This window comes from Coturnix japonica, chromosome 4 (genome assembly GCF_054131305.1).
Source record: "Coturnix japonica strain WE chromosome 4, WE-NBRP24, whole genome shotgun sequence".
NCBI lineage: Eukaryota > Metazoa > Chordata > Aves > Galliformes > Phasianidae > Coturnix > Coturnix japonica.
Window position 1 is genome coordinate 90733122 of NC_140666.1, and position 14510 is coordinate 90747631.

A 14510-nucleotide genomic window follows, 5' to 3' on the forward strand; every position below is an offset into this window, starting at 1 on the left:
CATAGATCCCCCATAATGACACAAAGATCCCCCTGGAGACACATAGCAGCACATATATTCCTTATAGAAACCCATAGGGACACATAGATACCCCATGTGGACACACAGACCCCCATGAAACTACACAGGGACACACAGATCCTCCATAGGAACCCATATGGACCCATAGATCCCCACAGATTCCTATAGAGACCCATAGGAATGCATACATCCCTCCTAGGAACCCATAGGGACCCATGGATCCCCCACAGGGACACAGAGATCTCCATAGAGACCCATAGGGACCCACAGAATCCTAGAACAGCCTGAGTTGCAACGGCCCACAGTGCTCATCCAGCTCCAACCCCCTGCTGTGTGCAGGGTCACCAACCAGCAGCCCAGGCTGCCCAGAGCCACATCCAGCCTGGCCTTGAATGCCTGCAGGGATGGGGCACCCACAGCCTCCTTGGGCAGCCTGTTCCAGTGCGTCACCACCCTCTGGGGGAAGAACTTCCTCCTAATATCCAACCTAAACCTCCCCTGTCTCAGTTTCAAACCATTCCCCCTTGTCCTATCACTGTCCACCCTCACAAACAGCCATTCCCTCTCCTGTTTATACGCCCCCTCCAAGTACTGGAAGGCCACAATGAGGGCGCAGTGCAGGACATGGTTATGCTGCAGTGTGGGGTGAACACCACGACCCCAAAGGCACCGATGTGCCACAGCACCAGCACTGTGCAGCACACAGCAGCTCCCAACCCACCCGGTCCCACCTGGTGCCCCCACCTACCAGGTCCCCAACGGTCTCGCGCAGCTCCCGGACCTTCTCCTCCAGGTCAAGGTTTCTCTCTGTCAGAGTCTCCACCATCTCTTCGGCACCCAAAGCAGCGTCCACCTGGAAGCAGCACCACGTCACAGCCCTGCTGCAGGACGGGGCTGCTGGGGGCCCGACTGCTGCACGGCCACCCCAGCACCAGGCAGCCCCACAGTGTCACCAAGTGTCCAACAGTGACCATAGGAAGCACTCCCTGCCAAGAGGTGCCCCACACCCACAGCTCAGTGCCCCACATCTACTGCTAAGCCCCACAGCGCTGCTCAGCACCCCGGCCATCCCCCCCAACACTCACCTGCTCCTTCAGCTCATCGACCGTTTTCTCTGCCAGCTTCACCTCCTCCTGCAGTTTCTCCCTCTGCTGCCGCAGCGATTCCAGCTCCGTGTTTTTCTTCTCCATTTGCTTCTGGAGCTTCACGTGTTCCTGCTTCTCTGACGCAGAGAGGTCCCTCATCCTGCAGGAGACCGAGGCTGAGCAGCAGCCCAGCAGGAGCCCAGGCATTGCAGTGGGGCTGTTTCCTTGCAGCACGCTGCTCCCGGGGGGCTCTGAGCCGCCTGCAGTGCTGGCACCGTGCAGCTTTGAGCCCCCCAGACCTGTGTGTGCAGCTGGGCACTGAAGGGACTTCCAAAGCTCGTCTGGAAGCATTCACAGTACCACTGCTGGGCTCTGTAAGGCACACAGAGCCACGTGTCTCTAGCATGAGCCGCTCTCAGCCCCATGCAGAGGCAGCACAGTGCGGGCAGCCACCTCCTGCAGGGACATGAGCCGTCCCCAGGGGACTCAACAGCAACAAACGTCACTCCAGAAAGGAGGAATTCTCCTCTCTCTGCTGCAGGCTTATGGAGCACCAGAGCCCAGGCAGCCCCAGGGCAGCCAGCAGCTGCCACATCCACCGATCCAGAGGGATCCTGATCAGAGCACAGAGACCAAGAGAGACAACTCCCGTCCTGGGGAGCGCAGGCGCTCTCCTACCTCACAAGAGCTTCCTTCAGCCTCGCATTTTGCTCCTCCAGCTGCTTGACCTGGTAACTGGATGCTGCTCCATCCGAGCCTGCAGCACAAAGGAAGCATCATTCTGCTCACACGGACACACCAGGTGCCAACAGCTCCAGCTCCCCACTGCTAAGAGCAAACCCCAGGCATAGGGCAGCTTGGTCACAGTGAGGGCAAACACTGAGGGCCCTTCTGGGGTGGGACTGCTGTCCTCAGCATGGGGACCTGAGGCCTCTGGCACTGCACCCACCCTTCCCCAGGGGGTCAGCAGAGTGATGGCCGCTATTCCCAATTAGCTGAGTGCTCTCCCCAAGGATGAAGCAGCCCAGGGCTCCTCACCCACCTTTCTCTTCGATCTCGTGCTTCAGGATCTCCAGGTCCATGGTGAGGTATTCCACCTTCTCCTTCAGGGAGTCCACCTCCTGCTGCAGGGACTCTGCCCGCTCCTCCGCCATCTCCTTGTCCAGGGTTGCCATCTCAATGGCGTCGGCCGTGTCGGCCATCTCCTCCATGTAGCGCTCCTTGGCTTCCAGAGCATCTTTGGCTTCCTGGGGTCAAACACACGTGGGTAAAAACGCTGTGCCCCAAAGTGCAAGGCCAGCAGTGGAGAGCCCTGCCACAAAGCATGAGCCCTGAGCAGCTCCGGCTCTCCTGGCTCTCCCAAAGGGGGCTCAAGCCCCAGCTGGAGGTGCCCAAGGCCGGGCTGGGTGGGGTCCTGGGGATCCTCTGCTGTGGGGGCTGGTCTGGGTGGTCTTTAAGGTTCCCTCTGACCCAACTATTCCATCATTCTATAGAACCACTGAATGGTCTGAGTTGGAAGGGCCCTTCAAAGGCCATCTGGTCCCACTCCCCTGCAATGAACAGGGACACCCACAGCTCCAACAGGTGCACAGAGCCCCGTCCCCTGGCCTTGGGGTCTCTCACCCACACCCACCACCTCTCTGGGCAATGACCCCATCATCCTGTGGTTCTAATGAATGGAAACTGATCAGGGTTGGGTCTCCTCTCCTGGGAACTTCTCCCCCATTCACACCCCCTCCAGCAGCCCAGAGCTGTGGTGCCCCATCCCTGGAGGTGCCCAAAGCCACAGATGGGACCTGGGTGGCCTGAGCTGGTGGGGCATCCAGCTCACGGCAGAGCTGAGGCTGGGGGCTGTGAGGTCCCTTCCAACCCAAGCATGCTGTGATTGTAACATCAGGAGCCCCCGGGATGCCCCCAGAGAGAGGAGCAGACACTGGGGCTGCACACCTTTGTGTTTGGCAGGGAAAGTTCTCCTCCCATTGAAACCCCATCTCTGCTTCGGTGCGTGCCTTCACAAAGGCTGGGGAGCCCCACGCGAGCTGCATGCTCACCTTCTTGGCCTCCTTTAGCCGTTTCTGCAGGTCTGCCTGCTGCTCCTGCATCTTGCTCTTCCACTCCTGAACCTGCTCCAGTTGGATCTTGTACTTCTCCAGCTCTTTAAGCTTGGCTTTGTCTTCATTGCGTTTGATCTTCAGGGTCTCCAGCTTTTCCTCCAGGTCCCTGACTTGGGAACGCAGATTTTCTTCCTCCTACAGCATCAAACCGGGAATGACCAAGAGGAGCAGCAGCATTCACAGGGCTGGGCTCCACAGACACTCAGCCCTGAGAGCAAAAGCTCAGAACCACCCCAAAACACCCCCAGCTTCCCAGTATCGCTATGGGGGCAGCTCTTGGAGAACTGCACCCACAGCCCCATCTGCCACCCTTTGGTGTCCAACCCCCCCCCCGAGGTGGCAGTGGGGTTATGGCATGCAGGAAACATCACAACCAGAACCAGATCCCACAGAAAGGTTTTAACACAACCACTTGTGCAGCACTGCAGACTCACAGCAACCAGGGCTTTAAGTTGTTAGTGTGCAATGTGAGCACACACGCACGCACACACGTGAGCAGGGCACAACAGCTGTGCTCACACCAGTGGGAGCCTGACCCCTGGGCACCTTCCAGCCCCAGTATGTCCCAGTCCCAACCCCATCCCGTGCCCAGGCAGGCGGCCCCACGTCCAGCAGGGCTCCCTGGGGCTCCATGCCCAGCGCCCGGGGTCCTGTGCCCCCACTGCCCCCTGGATCTGCCCCTGCTGTTCCAGGCAGCTCAGGGCTGTGCTGCTGCTGGGGCTTCGTGGTGAAACCAGCACAGCCTTCAGCACACAGCACTGCTGGGGACGATGCTGATGCTCTCGTGGGAGGGCACACAGCCTGCCCCAGCACTGTGCCCCAGGGCTGTGCTGTGAGCAGGACGCACACAGCAGCCCAGCAATGTGCTGCCCAACGTACCCCCAGCCACACGAGGCCCACACAGCAGTGACCCCCGCAGCCCCCCCATGCACACAGCACAGCACAGCCATGGGCAGCAGTCACCTGGTCCTCCCGCACACTTTGCCCCACTGCTGGGCTGCTCTGCAGGCAGAAAAAGCTGCAGGTTACGCCCCACAGCCTGAGCACGGTGTCCTGTGCTCCCCACCCCAGCCCTGCAGCACTCAAACCTCATCCCAACAGCACGGCTTTATGGCAGCCCTGGGACCAGGCTTAAAGCCATCGAGCTGGGGGATGTCGGGGAAGAGACCCTGCAAGAAGACACCCTGTGTGTCAAACAGGACAGGAGCAGCTTTCTGCTCTGCTTGCTCACCTCCAGGCAAACACCACCAAGCAGGCAGCACTGCTGGCTTGCCATAAGCCTGCACAGCAGGGCAATGGGATCTCCTCACCTCCACCATCACAGGGCAATGGGGTTTCCTCACCCCCAATAGCACAGGGCAATGGGATCTCCTCACTTCCACCAGCACAGGGCAATGGGGTTTCCTCACCTCCCACCATTATTGCTCCCTACAGCCCCTCCCAGGCTCCCAGCCTCAGGGTGGGCTCTGTGTTACCCATGAATTCCTCTCACTGGTGCCCTACATCTTCCTCCAGCTCTCATTTTAACTAACTAATAGGAAGCAGGACGGAAGCAATGCAATTTTACAGAACAGAAATGGAAGAACTACGCCGATACCAGTGTTAGAAACACCCAGGGGGGGATGATGGGACCCTGCCACGCTCTGCAGGGTTCTCCCCCAGCTCCAGCACTGAGGACACGGCTCCCCTCCCCCTGCACGGTGGGCACCCTGGAGCCCCACTTACCTTGGTGGGTGAGGGGACCATGGGCGCCACCGGTGAGGTCAGTGATGGGGACGGGATGACGGGGGCCACCAGCGGTGTCTGTGCGGGCGTGCTGGGCTCACTGCTGCTCATCTCCCCACCTGAGGCCGAGGCCGACCCCGAGGGCCCCGCGGTGCCGCTGGAGGGGGCGGAGGTGGGGGTCCGGGTGGGCTGCGAAGCGAAGGGCAGAGCATCAGTGAGTGTGTGGGTAAGTGACACCAGGGCCACACAACACCCAGCCCTCGTCCCCCAGCACCAACCACAGCTGTGACAACAGCACAGAGGAAACCCAGAGTGAAGGAGGAGCGAGCGGTGCTCCGGGCTCAGTCCACCTGGGGCCACATCCCAGGTATTGGTGGCAGGTGACGCTTCATGGCGCTTCTGGCACAGCTTTACAGACCCAACTGCAGCTGTGGGTGTGGGCAGCAGCCCCGTGCTGGGTGTGGGGACACAGCAGTGCAGCCCCCAGCCATGGGGACAGCGGAGCAGCACTGTGCCACCTCCCCTCCTACAGCCACGGAACAGACCTGCACATCCCTGTGTGCACCCCAGCCCTGCAGCTCCAGTCTGGGGGTGGAGCGGGGAACTTATGGGGAACAGAGCAACAGAAGGGCAGAGCAGCAGCTGGAGCCCAAAGGGAAGCAGGGGTGCAGGATGGAACTGCAGCAAAAGAGCACCGCTTCCTTGGTGCCACTACACGGCACCACCAACCAGCACTGCAGGCCCCGGAGCTGCGCAGTCAGCCCACAGCCCCGGAGCTGTGCAGCCTCATCTCCTGACTCCATTCATCCCAGACATCGGCTGCATGGAGCACTGCAGCCTCTCAATGCACACAGAGCTGGATGTGTGGCACTGCACTGCTGCACCCGCTGCCCACCCCACCTGCTGGGTCTGTGCTGCCCACCACCCCGGTGCAGCACAGCGGTGCTGGGTGAGGGCAGCAGCTCCATGCGCAGCACAGCCATCCCCTCCCGGTGGCAGTGCTGACACTGGCACAGAGCAGTCTCCATGGCATCGAGCTGCACACATCAGCTCTGAGGAACACACCGCCCCAACGAGGGAGCTCCTGTTGCTGCTGCTCTGCTCCTTGGGCAGAGCCCTCTGCTGCGGCACGGAGCAGCAGCCCTGGGGGCACAGGGTATGGTATGGCCGCAGTGCCTTCACTGCTGAGGGGCTCACGGCAGAGCGGGCAGCGATGGGGACGGGCTGTCACTGCTGCCGGGCAGCACCAAACTGCAGCGTGCTCTGGTGGGGGCAATAAAGCTGCCAAAGGGCTGCAAGATGTGCAGGGCTGGAGCACGAGGCTTATGGGCAGCAGCTGAGGGAGCTGGGATGGCTCCGGCTGGAGGAGGCCCAGGGAGCCTCACTGTGCTCTGCAGAGCCCTGGAAGGAGGTTGTGCGCTCCCAGGGAACAGCAATGAGGGGTGACAGGCTCACACTGTGCCGGGGGGGCTGGGAGTCCCCATCCCCAGAACCACAGAGATGTGGCACGTGGGGACACGGGCAGTGAGCACAGTGCGGTGGGGTGGGCTCAGTGAGGTCTTTCCCAGCCTGACCGATGCTGTGACCCTCAGACCCAGCAGTGGGGGGTGAAGCCACCCCTGTAGGGACATCTCCAACGAAGGGATGAAGCCGTTTCCATTCACAAGCCCTAACCAGCCGTTAATGAGCTCCTCAGGGATTTACCACCCCATCTGTGCTCAGCCAACCACCTGCTGCGCTCTGCAGGGCACTCACTCCATGGTGGGGCACGAAGCACGAGAGGCCGCGCTGTGCTGACACAGCCCTGCCCGACAGCCCGCACTGCTCCCAGCCCTGTGCTCACAGCAGCAGTGACAGCAGTGACAGCGAGGACTGTCACCCCCCGCACGCTTTGCCCCAGCAGGTCGGCCCACGACTCAGACACACTTGAGAGGAGTGTGTGGACCTGGTGAGGCCCCTTTGGGTGCCAGGCTGAGCTGGGACACAACGCGGCACCCAACGAGGTGATGGACGCGACCGCTGCCGCTGTGCTCACCTTGGGCCGCCGGGCGGTGGTCTGCGGGGACACGGAGCAGAAGGCAGAGGAGGAGAGACATTCAGACAGGGAAAGACAGGAGCAGAGGTACAGCGGCACAGCGGCACAGCAGCAGAGAGCAGGGAAAGGAAACAAAAGAGATGGCAGCGATTAGTGCTCGCTGCAGCCGGGCAGGTGACGGTGATGGTGGCCGCGCTGCCCCAACACACAGAGCACGATGCTGCAGCCCCCGAGCTGCCCAAACCCCCCCAACACGCAGTCACTGCCCCCCCGGCCGGCGCTGTGGGAGCTGCAGGCGGCGCCGTGCAGGGCTCAGCGGGTCCTGATGCTGGGAGGCGCGTTTCATTCAGCTCCTTCTTTTCTTAGGGATGTCCAGGTGTGAGGCTGTTTGTTCTCATCCAGGTTGGTTTTCTCCTCTCTCCCACCACCCCTTTGCTGCTGATGGAGCCGGAGCATCACCGACCCGCTGCCCTGGGATGCTGCAGCTCCAGGCTCTCTTGCAGGGATCTCATCTCCTGCAGCCTCTTCTCAAACACCTCCGTGCTTCCTTCTCATTTCCAGACACAAACAAACCCCACACAGAGCCCACTGCGCCCGTGGGACGTCACACAGCCCAGGGGATCCCTGCAGCCACCCCAGGGCACAACGGGGCCGGGGTCAGCAGCGGGATGGCCCCACTCTGGGGAGATGCAGCCCTGCAGCACCGACACAACCCGACCAGCAGCAGGAACTGCTCACAGCACCAGCTGCTCACTGCGCTTTGCTGAGCCTGAACCTCACTCCTCTCCCTTCTCATTCAGACCATTCTCTGACAGGCTGCACTGAGCAGCACAGAGGGGAAGATGCACATCTACATCAACATCTGCTCTGCAAAGACAGCTGGGAGGAGAGCTGAACACCTCCAGTACACAGCACTGCTTCAGGAGCTGCAGCACGAGCTCTGCTGGGGCACTTTGGCTTCTTCAGGAAGTCCTGCTACATACTGAGCTGTTACCTACAGAGCTGTTACCTACAGAGCTGTTACCTACAGCCTGCTGCACACAGACCACACAGAGGGACAATGAAACCCCTCCTTGGGGACTCAGTGGTGCCAACTTCAGCCCCATCCCTGCACACAGCCCGGCTCCAGGATGGGCTCTGGCTGTTCCTGCTCATTGCAGGGGTCAGGCAGCCTCTGCAAGTGCCCTCCAGCTGAAAGCCCTCTGCTCCCGTAGCTCCCCTGGTGCAAAGCAGGGACACAGCTGGGTGCTGCTCTTTGGAGGGCGGCCATGTGGAACGATGGAGTCCTGGTTTTATGCCTCCTCTCCCAGCACGGCCGGCTGCAGCGTGGAAGGAGGCTGCGGTTCGTGCACTGCTTTGCCACTGTGAAGAGCCCATCTGCCAGCGCTGGGTGCTGCTCCGTGGGGAGGGAAGCAGCAGTTCACCATCTGCGGCCTGTGAGCACCTCGCAGAGCGGTGGCTGCGCTGCCATCCTGGCTCCTCCCTCCCAGCCATCACGGTCAGCTGGTGCAGCTCTCCTGTTCCGTGCAAGGAAGTGCCCCCGGGTGGCACACGCAAGGCAGGGCACGAAGGGATGCTCTGCTCGGCAGCGCGGCTCCATGGTGCAAACACCGCGGCCTCCCAGATCCCATCGCGCTGTGCACCAGCCCACGGCAGCTGTCGCCATCTCATGGGTCACCATACAGTGTGCAGGAGGGTGCTGTGCTGCCAGGCTGTGTTGGACCGGGCCGGCACAGCTCTATGGGTCACAGCTGGGATCTTCTGCAGCACCCCGAGGGGTTCCCTGCTGGGCAGCATCACCGGGCACGGGGACCACTGAGCACCCACCACCCCATGGGCACCTGCAGCTCTGCAGCCCCCCCACGTCACATGGGGTGCACCGGGTGCACACCATCACAGTGGTTCCCAACAGCTGGAATGCCCCATGCACGAGCTGCGTGCAGAGGATGGGAAAGCAGCAAGAGGAAAACCAGGACTGAGCCAGGGGCAGCACAGGGCTGAGCTGAGTGCAGCCACATCGCTGCACCCCCAGCACTGCAGTTACTGAGCCCATGGAGCTCCACTTTGGAGGTGGTTATGGGGTGCAGGGCAGCGCAGGGCAGGGCAGGCAGAGCTCCGCACTGTTCGGTGTGGACCAGCAGTGACCATCAGCCGCCGTGATGCCGTGCATGAAAGCTGCAAAGTCTCCTTGCTGATGCAGCGGAGGCCTTCGGTTATTTCTATTTCCACTTCTTCATATCAGGCCAAAAAAAAATCCTCCCGATTTCTCCTTAACGCCTGCGGTGACATCCCGGCCGTGCTAAAAATAAGCATGCAGGGCAGCACCGAGCAGCACCGAATAGCACCGAGCAGCACTGAGCAGCACCGAGCGGCACCGAGCGGCACCGGGTGGCACCGAACAGCACCGAACAGCACCGAACAGCACCGAGCGGCACCGGGCAGCACTGAGCAGCGCCGCCGTTCCCCCGCCCTGCAGCAGCGCGCAGCTCCCGCAGCACAGCACAGCACGGCTCGGTTCAGCACGGCTCGGTTCAGCACAGCACGGTTCGGTTCAGCACGGTTCGGTTCAGCACGGCTCGGTTCAGCACGGCTCGGTTCAGCACGGTTCGGTTCAGCACGGCTCGGTTCAGCACGGCTCGGTTCAGCACGGCTCGGCACGGCCGCCCCCCCCGAGCCCCGACGTGCGCAGCGCTGCGGCCCCGCTCCCCCCCCCGCATCCCCGCATCCCCGCGCCCCGCATGCGGGGAAGGGCGCGGCTGTACCTTGCGTGCGGCCGGTGCCTGCCTCATGGCGGCGGGAGAGAAGGGACACGGAGCCGTTACCGCCCGCCCGCCGCCTGCAAATGGCCGCGCTCCGCGCTCGCCGCCCGCAGCAGCCGGAGCCCCGCGCCCGCCGCCCCGCTCCCCGCCCCGCTCCCCGCCGGCTGACATCAGCGCGGTGCCGCCCCGCCCCGCCCCGCCCCGCGATGCTCCGCAGCCGCCGCACGGACGGACCGACCCGACGCGCCCCCCGCAATGCTGAGCCCCCCAACGCCCGGCATGACACCCCCACCACGATGGGAAGACGAGCTCTGTCCGCGGTACACAACGCCAAGAGCCGCAATTCCAGCCCTTCTTTAGGGATGTCCCTAAAACCAACAGCCGCCCATTTATGGGAGCCCAGGGTGCCTCGAACCCAGCGCCCCGAGACCGAGGATGGAACCCCCGAGGATGGGGTCAGACGGGAGAGATGAGCGAGGAAATGACAGCCCCAGGGGTAGGGGCTGGCTGGGCTGACCCTTCCATCCCAAACCCAACCATCCTATGGTTCTATGATCCTTAAAGACACCGCCAGCCTATGGCTCTATGATCTTTAAGGACCTCCCCAACCCAAATCCTATGGTTCTATGATCTTTAAAGACTCCACCAACCCAACCATCCTATCGCTCTATGATCTTTATGGACCCTTCCAACCCAACCATCCTATGGCTCTATGATCTTTAAGGACCTCCCAAACCCAACCATCCTACGGCTCTATGATCTTTAAGGACCCTTCCAACACAACCATCCTATGGCTCTATGATCTTTAAGGACCTCCCCAACCCAAATCCTATGGTTCTATGATCTTTAAAGACTCCACCAACCCAACCATCCTATGGCTCTGTGCTCTCTAAGGACCCTTCCAACCCAACCATCCTCTGGTTCTGTGATCTTTAAGGACCTCTGCAAAAATTCCAGGCCATTTTTCACAATGCTGCCCACCCCCTGCTGGCCCCACACAGCCCCGGGTCCACCATTCCCAGTACTCCAGAGGCCAACAAAGGAGCCCCACACACCAGCACTACATTCTGCCCGGCCAAATGCTGAATCACCGCTCATCAGCTCACATCCTCATCTTAATGCGACTCCATCCAGCCCTCAGGGCAACTTAAAAGCACTCAGCAAACCCAGCTCCGCTTACAAGGCCCAATCGATGCCCCGAGGGATGGAGCCTGGCTCTCATTACACATCTGAGCCACTCGGGGATGGGCTCACGTCAGCATCAGCAGCATCAGCAGCATCAGCAGCATCAGCAGCATCCCCAACCCCATCCAGCACTGCCCTTGGGGCTGCCCTGCTCCCCAGGTGCCAGCACTGCTGTGCGTCACCCCATAGGGAATGGGGACAGGTCTCCACTTGGGACCATTTGGTTCTCAGAATCAGCAGGTGGGAGGGACCATAGGGATCATCTCAGCACAGCGCTGCCCAGGGCCAACACAGGAGTGTGAGGCTGGGACCACAGCACGGCACAGAACCTCCATAGCAGGGTGGGTATGTGGTGGGTGCACGGTGGGTGCCCAGTAGGGCAGGTCCAGGCCTTCAATTCCTCTTCAGTTCCTCTTTCAGGTCCTGTTGTGTTGTTTTTTTTGCTGGCTCATTTGTGATGGGCTCTTGTGGGGCTTTTTTAACTAGTGAAATCCTTCCAGAGACGTCAGCATCACTCAGCTGGCAGACAAAACTGCATGTGCCTTCAGCACAGAGCCCAGAAGGGTGCAGCTGAGATTCTCCTACAGGATAAGCACTGTGCCACTGGGTTACAGCACAGAGAAAATGCGGATATCCCAGAAGGATCCCACGTCAAGAGAGGGAGAGAGAATTAACAGGGCAAAGAAGCCATGGCACTTTGCTGTGACACTCCCAATGCTTCCCCTACCAGCAGTCAGCACCGCTGCTCTCTCCTCTCCTCTCCTCTCCTCTCCTCTCCTCTCCTCTCCTCTCCTCTCCTCTCCTCTCCTCTCCTCTCCTCTCCTCTCCTCTCCTCTCCTCTCCTCTCCTCTCCTCTCCTCTCCTCTCCTCTCCTCTCCTCTCCTCTCCTCTCCTCTCCTCTCCTCTCCTCTCCTCCATCCAAAGCACTCACACACACAGCAATGCACCCAACCCAGAGGAGGTGCTGCAGGAGCTCGGGGCACTCACTGCTGGGAAGGGACCGTGGCACTCACAGTGTCACACATCACCACTCCCACCTGCAAAGTTCATTAAGAGCAGAATTGCATTTACCCAGAGAGCCACCCGCACCAAGCCAGCCCAGTTCTCACAGTCCTGTCACTCACATAAGCCTAGATGAAGTTCACCACTTCCCAACAATAACAATTCTCTGCAGTTCAAAGTGCAATGGCAGCCTGTAGTGAGTGACCCCCAAGGGAACGGCAGCCTGCAGCCCGGCTGGGCCCACCTCCCAGACACAGCCACCCAGCAAGGCATGGCTGCAGCCCCTGGCACCAAGCTGCCAACTGGCAGAAGCCACGGGCTCCCCCCACACACACCTGGGTGCTCGTTATCACTGCCAGGCCAGCCAGCCCCAGTCCCAGCAGTGCCTTCCCATCTGCCCACACCCAGCCTGGCACCACCGCACGGGGCTCAGCCACGGCTGGGATCTCCCTGTGCAGGACCTGCTCAGCCCCAAGCTGGGTTCTGCCCAGCACTCAGCTCCTTAACCACATCCACACTCTGCCTGGCTGGGTCTCGCCCAGCAGTGACGAACCCAGAGCCCAGACGGCAGCCCCAGCTGCTCACCTGCCCTGATCCCAGCTGCTGATGGCACACCAGGGCTAAGGGGGGGTTCCGTGCAGGCAGGCAGTCAGCCCAGCAGACACGGTGGGCTGTGCTGTGTCCCTGCTGCAGCGGGCAGGTTGGAGCCAGGTGGCCTTTAAGGCCCCTTCCATCCCAAACCACTTTGGGATGCTGAGGGCATGGTGTGCACCAACAGCTCTTGGGGTCAGGCCACCAGCACCCAAAGCTCTGGGCTCCCCATGCCCTGTTCCTGTGGGCTGTGACGGGCAACAAACCCTCACCCCATCCCACTCCACCACCCCACAGCTGCATGGGGAGCAAAGTGCCACCTGCACTGATGGAGGAGCCGGGGAGTTCAGGACACTGCAGTAAGAGGGGAAGGCAGGAGCTGCTCACAAACCAGCCCATTCCGAAGGCACACTCAGCTTCCCAAACCCACAACATCTGCCCTACACCCAACACAGAGCCGGCCTTGTGAGCAGGAGGAGGAGAGAGGAAAATGCAGTGTCACAACTGAAATCAGATGCTTCCGAACTGCCCTTTAAAGACACGCACTGATGCCCGAGAGAAGTGATTCATGGAGGAGCTGTGCAGCTTAGCAGGGACTCATAGCACCACCAGAGATAATCAGATTGCTGGATCTTATCTCAGGCCAGGAGCAAGCACGGCCTGACAGCAGGGGAACGCTCAGCCCATCTCACAGCACCTGCAGGCTGCACAGTGCCCCCCCTGCAGCCAACAGTAGAGCAACCCAGAAGGCCCACGGTTCTATGGGCTGCAGGCACAGAATGTGGGCAGCAGGGCAGGGAGCTGCTCAGCCCCTCTGCTCTGCCATGGGGAGACCACAGCTGGAGCACGGCATCCAGTGCGGGGCTCCCCATTCAGAACAGACTGGGAGCTGCTGGGAGAGCCCCGTGGAGCTGCTGGGGGCCTGGAGCACCTCGTGATGGGGACAGGCTGAGAGCCCCGGGGCTGTGCAAGGAGAGAAGGCTGAGGGGATCTGAGCAGCACTGGTGGGATCTGCAGGGCAGGGGGATGGGGCTGGGCTCTGTTTGGTGGTGCTCAGTGCCAGGACAGGCAGCGGGCACAGGCTGCAGCCCAGGGAGCTCCATCCGGCTGTGAGGGGGGCAGAGCCTGGCACAGAGCACAGGGGGCGGGGGGTCTCCTTCCTGGAGATACCCAAAGCCAGCGGGATGCTTTGTGTGCAGCTGCTGTGGGGAACAGACCAGGGGTGGGACTAGGGGAGCTCCGAGGTCCCTCACAGCCCCTACAGCTCCGTGACTCTGCTCCTGCTCTCAGAGCCTTCTGCAGGACGTGCTGTGGGCAGCCCAGACGGAGGCACGCTCTGTGAGATAATCGGATTACTCCTTCCTTTAAAAGATTAATAGGGCCTGAGCCGACCCCCTCCTTGTTTCAAAGCAGCCATCTGGAAGCACGGCCCCATGCCCTCACCGAGCTGCAGAGCCCATCTGCTGCCCCGGCACTGAGTGGGGGGACAAGGGAGGGTCACACAGGACCAGGGGATGGAGGGGAGGGATGAAGCTGTGCTCATTATGGATCCCTTGTGCTCTAAACAAAACACTTAAAATCCAGCTCCAGCTGGAGCACTGAAAGCAGCAGGGATGCCACTGGAGCAGGAACACCAACCCATCGGATAGCACCAAACAGTTTCTGTGTCACAGTATGTCAGACCTGCTCCTAATGAGTGCCACAGTGAGGCTCCAGGACAGCAGCAAAAGGCAAGGGGTGCAAGGAGAGGGGATGGGGCTCAGGGAACAGGGACCATCTGGCACAGGAAGGCAGCAAGTAGCAGCCTGTAATGCGATTAAATCTATATTTAACATGCACGGAGCTACCTCAATCTCATGAATGAGGATTTACCTGCTAATAATGTTGGTTACTTGTGGCCATGCCAAGCAGGCCACGATTCTCACATAGCTGGGCAGCACCAAGAGGAGCAGAGGAAGGAGGAGCAGCGTGGGACAGTGTGAGCCCTGCCTGC

The 14510-nt window shown here is 61.0% G+C and overlaps 1 protein-coding gene across 32 annotated transcripts in view; it reads right to left on the bottom strand.

Annotated features, from left to right (window-relative positions):
- DCTN1 (dynactin subunit 1) overlaps window positions 1-14510 on the bottom strand; it is a 38895-nt gene that overhangs the window by 8233 nt on the left and 16152 nt on the right. For 8 of the 32 annotated variants that reach the window (XM_085547615.1, XM_085547609.1, XM_085547614.1 and 5 more), the window contains 7 exons: window positions 6981-7001; window positions 4946-5134; window positions 3158-3355; window positions 2149-2353; window positions 1785-1863; window positions 1107-1266; window positions 770-874 (listed from right to left, as the gene is read on the bottom strand). In XM_085547615.1, coding sequence (XP_085403741.1) covers window positions 770-874; window positions 1107-1266; window positions 1785-1863; window positions 2149-2353; window positions 3158-3355; window positions 4946-5134; window positions 6981-7001 — 957 coding nt within the window. Of the gene's footprint in view, window positions 1-769; window positions 875-1106; window positions 1267-1784; window positions 1864-2148; window positions 2354-3157; window positions 3356-4183; window positions 4223-4945; window positions 5135-6980; window positions 7002-9742; window positions 9854-14510 lie in introns of those variants that run through there. The other 24 variants (XM_085547607.1, XM_085547604.1, XM_085547600.1 and 21 more) reach the window with 7 other exon arrangements.